General features: G+C 34.6%; 1 protein-coding gene across 1 annotated transcript in view; it reads right to left on the bottom strand.

Annotated features, from left to right (window-relative positions):
• DACH2 (dachshund family transcription factor 2) overlaps positions 1 to 1,216 on the bottom strand; it is a 270,530-nt gene extending 269,314 nt beyond the window's left edge. Inside the window, exon 1 of the mRNA XM_025209965.1 lies at positions 1,203 to 1,216. Within this exon, the coding sequence (XP_025065750.1) occupies positions 1,203 to 1,216 (14 nt within the window). The remainder of the gene's footprint in view (positions 1 to 1,202) is intronic.
• Positions 1,217 to 6,917: the final 5,701 nt, after the last annotated feature.

The following is a 6,917-nucleotide window of genomic DNA, read 5'->3' as shown; positions in this document are numbered from 1 at the left end:
CTCTTTCCCAAGCCAACTATTAAAAAAATATAACTTCTAATGTTTGGAAAGATATTGCCACTTCTCTTTGGTAAAAATACATTTTACTCAGATGAATAATAGAGCTTTTGACAAACTAGTGTGAAACATTGTATTAAATAACTTGCTGCAACAATGAACGAGTTTCAAATAGAGATAATTTCCAGAAATGACTTTGGGTTCACAAAGAAATTTAAGTTAAACCTCACTCTATCAACTTTGCAGTGGCAAAGCACTTCATCAGTGTAGGAAAAACTCTGTGTTTAAATGAAGACAACTTCCAGCAACACTACACAGAGGTACCATTAACCTGTTCATTTTTCACATGATGTGCTAGTGTTATTTTGTTTTGCTGTGCATCAAAGTAGCATAATATTTTCTCTTTGGTTTACTATTTTGTCTATAAACCCTCTCCCTCCTCTTTTAGCTTGGTTTCAGGCAGTTTTATATTTCATTTTATTCAATGCCTTTTCCATTTCATTTATGCTCTGAGGGACCTATATCACTATACAGTTATGAAGTAAAATCAACTGCAAAGTCCAGAGTCTTTGGACCATATGATAATCACCACAGAGTAAAAAAACAAAGTATTACACAGAAAATTTGGACACTTTTTTTTGTGGCTTTTTGCTCCAGAAAATAATATTAATTTGAAAATATATATACCTAGTAATTTGTAAAATAATACTATCTCCAGAATTTCAGTATTGCTACTACTACTATATCATAAGCCTGACAAAACTTTCCTACTATTTCGGTTTCACTGAAAATTTTAGCCTACTACACTATTAGTACTTCTTCCTTTTGTGTTTTTTGTTGCTTTGTTTTGTTTTGTTTTTTTTACAAATCATAAATGCAGCTTGTGCAATGGCATCTCTTGACATGCGTGTGTGTTACTGCAGTATACTACCCCTTATATTTCCATCACCCAATGACTAGACCACCTATAACAATTTATCAGAGTATATTACATTTTTCTTTCATGTCAGGTAACATCAGACTTAGAATTTAGGTTTTGTCAAATAAAATTAAATTGTTACTTTTTACTTAAAATAGTTTTACACAAAGATGCTTAACTAGCACCCCTAGTGCCTCTGATAAACTATAAAAACAAATCAACTGAAAATATTAACTATACCGACTGACAGTCATAGCAAATTCTCAGAAGAATTTACAAAACTTACCATCTCAATCTCATATCCAGGCAGTCCTCAACTTATGTTTTGAGTTACGTTTCGCACTTACAACGTTTATAAATTGACACCCTGTTTCAACTTTATGATGTCAGTAAGTCTACAACACTTGATCCAATGCAATGCCACACCAGCGAACAAGTTCGCTGGATCACTCATCTCCCTGGGTAACATCTGTCCAAACTTCCTTGGACACTTTCTTTAAGAAAGCAGACAAGACTCCAGAAAAACCTGCAGCCAAGACTCTTGAGAAGACTCCAGTCAAGAACCTTTTAAAAAGTCCAGCAAAGTCACCTCAAAGAAGTCCTTTCAAATTGATATGATTGCTATTCACAATATGAATACATTAATGTAGCTATATTACTCATGTATAATTGATAGACTACAAAATTCTGGGGTATTTTTGGTGAAAATAGGGTATCGGGCCTTGGTTCATGAGTCAATCCCCCATTTATAACATTGTTTCTTATGAGAAAATTGGTTCCGAGTTACAACGTTTCGACTTAAGACGCAGTTTTCAGGAACCAATTCTCGTAAGCCTGAGGGCTGCCTGTACTATAAAGGTTTTACATAACTAATATTAATAAACAGCCTTTTAAGAAAAATATTTTAAATTAATGATATTGAGAAGAGATTATTTCATCACTGGGCATGGGGATAGGTTATCTTTCATTTACATGAGTAGTGTTTACTGGTTTCAACCCTTAAAAACTTCCTCTGCTACATAAATAGCACAAGCAAAATGAAACTCTTAAGTCTTTATCATTTACTAAGCTATACAAAATGCAAATGGTAAATAAGCATCGCAAACTGTGAAAAAATAATTAACAAAAAAAAATTTCCTCAACACTCATATAAATAGATCTCCTGACCTCAAAAGGATTCTCAGATGAGTAACTTGAACATGATTTGACCCTTAAACTTCCTCTATAGATGCAGGAAAAGGTGCAGTGATACACAATGCACGATCCACACAATCATATCTCTTGCCATGCCACCTGTGTATGGCAGGAGGCATGATTGTGGGATTGCATATTAGATTTCATTTAGTCTTATTGCTGGGGCAGGGGAAGCCTGATCCTTGGCTCCCCCTGCACCAGCATGGCTGGGAGCCCCTCAGTTGAGAGAGGGCTCCATACACCTCTGGGACTAATGGATCAAAGCAGCCACAATCTCCCAGGCCCAAGGGTTTCATGAACCCCTGAGCCTTGGGGATCACAGTTTCTATGATCCATCGGGCCCAAGGGTTTTACTCTGAGCATGGTGCACCCCTGCATATAGGTTCCTTATCAGCTGATGAGACTTCCACTACACATGCAAATTAAAACTCAATAACAACCAACTATAAAATTCAGACACGTTTTCAAGATCTAACTTTATAGCTGGCTGGAGCTTTTTATGGTGTGATAAGTTCCTTACAGGTGTAGCTGATCTTAAGGTGATTGTGCAGTTAATCAGTTAATTGTGCAATACTTGTAACATATAGAGGGGACCTTACACTTTCAGATGTTTTGATTTTATGGTCACTGCTTTTACAAACAGTTAAGACCATGTGATTTTTTAAGGACACCACAAATCAAGCCCTAGAGTACATTGCATAATTATGTTGCAAAGACGACATTACATGCAACATAACTATGCAATGTACTCTACGACCCAATTCTGAAGACAAGGTAGATGTGTACCTTATAGCATACAGATGCACAAGTATATCCTCATTAGATAGTCTATAAGTGTGTGTATTTATGTATATGTATATAAACACAGGGAGCACCTACACGAGATAGTTACTGTCCAGATGACTAATTACCTGCACAGTAAACATCTTGCCATCTACACGTGCGCCTATATTAGGCTACAGAAAACTAATTTATTCCACAGCAGGATAGTACTTATAAATACAGCTACTAACCTGCTGTAGAGTAAAAACCTCTGCAGAAGTACATGTGTATCTAGCCCCTCCACAGCACATACAGTTGGCTAACCCACACTGTGCCAGGAGGAGCACTGCCCCCAGGCTTGCAGGCTGACCCCCCTGCAACCAGGGCTGCTCCAACCCAACTCAATATGCTGTGCGTAAATAAAGTCCAGAGCTTTTTGCTCCTGGGCACACATTCAAATTGCATGCTCAGAAGCAATAAACTTCTGGAGCTTATTGCTCTGGAGTTTCATGCATAGTTATAGCACATGTAGACATGTCCACATATATCTACTTTAGTTAGTCTATAAGATCTATATAGATAAAGAGATAGAGAAATAGATGGATAGATCTCCTGATTCTAATCCTTTTTAGAGAGTTGTGACTTTGATTGCAGTGTTACTATTCCTTCATTTACAGTAGCGTCAATAAAATTAGCTCTATTTTAATACCAAAATTTAAGTTAAAAACTAATAGTCTGGTTGCTATTCATAACTGATTAATGTTCAATCATACAATATGTGCCAAATTTTATATAGGTTTTTTTTTTTAAGGCATTCAGCAAGTTTGTACGGAAATAACTTCAACTTTCTGGCTGGGAATTAGACACAATACTAATCACAGCCAAAGTTTTCCACTGTGAAAAGTTACTGGACTAAAATTATTTCTTTCCCATGTCAAAAATTTGAATTCTACTTTCAGAAAATCTAGAAAACATAACCCATGCTTGGAAACTTTTGTGTCTTTTATTATTTTGTTTAGATTGGTGATAATGTTTTTCCCCAGTCCTCAGGGGCTTCATTCAGCATTCCACAGAGAAATAGATTGCAATACTGATATTAGTGACTGGGCAGATTTTTTTTAATCTACATAAAAATTCAAGTTCCCAGTGAAGAATCACAACTGAAACTATATTCTCTAATGCAATTACCCAACCACAATGACTTATGGGAGATATAGTCCATGCTTTTTTTCTCCCCCCAATGCCACAAGGCAGGGCTGGATGAGACTAATTAGTTTGAGAGAGGCATAAGCTTTTGTAGGCAACAGCCTATTTCTTCAGATGCTATGCTATAGCATAGTCTCTGCTATAGCTGCCCTACAGGACATACTTCTGGGTCAAATTGCATTGCCACTGATACATTATTAAAGTCTTATCACCTGGGAGAAGACTACTTCTCAATCAAAATATTAATTTTAAAGCATTTTTATATATACAAATCAAGATTTCCATTCAGTACAGACACTTTTGAATAAAATGTTTCAAGAAATCTGATTTTCCATTAAAAACAGGTCTAGTCTATTTTCTTTGTTTCTTCTAAAAACTACTGTCTATTTTCTCCTATTAATCCTAGTGTAGCCCAGAAAGGCATTTCAGTATTGCTAACTTTCATAATATTTGGTATTTTCCGTGAAGACCTAAGAGTCAGAACACTATGTGGGAATTGCAGCTTTCTTTTTTAAAAACATTGTAATCTTTATCACAACAGAAAAAAGGATGAAAATATGATCCAAGTGAACAATAAAAGGTTTAGAAACCAGAGGGCAAATACAAAAGGAAACCCAAGATTTATTTATTTTTTTAAACCTCACTATTGTGGAGGCCTATCCATGATTTTCTGAACTTGAGCAGTTAGCAGAGATGGCATTTTAATACTGCTTTTCTTAATCTTTGCTCCCCAGTCTCCTTTATCCTATGGTTTTCTTCATTTTCCTTTGACTGTTTCACTTGAGTAAAAGCAAACAGAAGCAAGGGTAAAAAACTGTTCTCTTATTACTCAGTAATAAGAGGCTTTGCTCACATTGCAGTATCCTAAATATAGGTGGTACAGGTACCTACAAACTAACTTTCTACTAAAATAAGTAATTGCTTTTTTTTTTTTTTTTTTTTTTTTTTTTTACAGAGGTACTATATTTGCTATAGATTAGTTTTTGCACACAGAAAACAGGATATAGAAAAAGAAGGATTAGTGGTAAAGTGAAAAAGACATGATTACAAGTCAAGAGAAATTTTGGGGGGGAGGGGTTTAAATTTAAAAATTTCAGAAACACCTCAGAATCAGGTCCAATTATTATATTTGAGCATTTCTTATTCAATAACATAAATGAAAGAAAACTAGCCACAAAGGTTCCAGGTCCAGTGAAATAGTTTACACATTTCAATTTATTTAAATGTTTTACAGTTTGAAGGAAGTAATCTTCAAATACTCCAGACCAGGGTTTCAGTACCCTTTACAAAATTTTCTTTGGAACTACACCTCTTTGGTTTATAATAAAATACTTTTGGAAAACCAAGGATAACATCATAAATATAGGAAATCACTTAGAATAGTTAAAGGATTCAATTGAAAAGGAATGAATTTTCTACTTGATATTTCAGCTTCAAATTGTGACTTCAATACTTTTGTTTTATTTCCTACTAAGATCAGTTAAGGATGAAAAAAGACTCTGATTATACTAGTACACGTAGAATATGGTTAGCCAGTCAACTTCCTCCAAAAAAGCATTAACTATAACAGAAAATGAGAAAATGTTGGAAGAGAACTTCTACGGAGGGTATATTATAAGTACTTTTGGTGGTTTAAGATTATGTGATGAAGTAGCAAGGAACTGTTAACTAATATTTATATAAAAATGTCTATTTATATTTTAGGTATCCAGGTTGTAGCCATATTGGTCTAGAGAAAAAAGCAATCAGGGCTCGTGGTACAGGTGATATCTTTTATTAGACCAACAATATTTTCGCCAAAAAATACCTTTAATTGTAAGCTTTTGGGCACAAACACCCTTCATCAGGCATTGGAGAAAAGATTATAAATGTTCTCTTGGGTAGAAATGAAAGTTCATATTTCATAGGATTTCACATGGGAGTCAATAGATGGAAAACTCCTCTGGGCAGGCAGTTCTTAGCTAATAAGGAGTCTCCCAGCTCTCCTGTGAGGCTCTGTGATGATGCTAATGACCCTAAACACCTTAAGTGTGTTTGTGCCCGAAAGGTAATTTGCATCATCACAGAGCCTTTGGAAATTATTTTTCTATAAGGATATTTTTGTAGTTTTGATAAAATTACTGATCAGCTGTATCTTTTATAAGGCAGTTTGATCCTTCTGTCCAGCAAGTTAAGTTTCTGGTTTATTGATGTTTGTAAAATACAGTTCATTAAGGGAAACTTACACAAGATCACTGTTGATCTATGACTATATGATTGTGTTGTACTTTTGTACTTTAAATGTAAGAGATTTACTAGAATCAGAAGTGAATTTACATATTAATCAAGAGAAATAAACATGTGGTAATTTAACTAGGAAACTGTTATTTGGATGACAATTTAATCAGCACAGGTTGAAAGGTCCATCACTGCAGCATCCTGTTTCTGCTAAAATATTGATTGCATTACTGATTTCAGTAATGCCTTAGTTTACAGGGCACAAATAACCATGTAATTACTCTTTAATTGAATGGTAATTGCTTGCTGGCAATTATTTGTTAAGTTTTGCAGTTTAATTACAAGGTTATTTGTACTCTGTAAAATAAAATATTATAATATCTGTAGTAGCCCAAAAGATTTTCAATCTGTATAATCTGTCAAATCCACAAAAGTAAGTTATGAAGGTACAAATTTGATAAAATCATAACACTAAAACTATTATTAAATGGATCAGATGAATCTTTGAATGCTTCCACTTTACAGAATTAGCATTAGATGTAACATTTGTAAGATTAATGGAGGAATACTGTACCACAGAAGCACGATTTCCTCTGGGGTCTACTCACCATTTAGCATAATT

This window comes from Alligator sinensis, unplaced genomic scaffold (genome assembly GCF_000455745.1).
Source record: "Alligator sinensis unplaced genomic scaffold, ASM45574v1 scaffold242_1, whole genome shotgun sequence".
In the NCBI taxonomy this organism is placed as follows: Eukaryota; Metazoa; Chordata; order Crocodylia; family Alligatoridae; genus Alligator; species Alligator sinensis.
The sequence above is the reverse complement of the archived record's forward strand: the minus strand, read 5'-3'. Positions and strand labels throughout refer to the sequence as shown.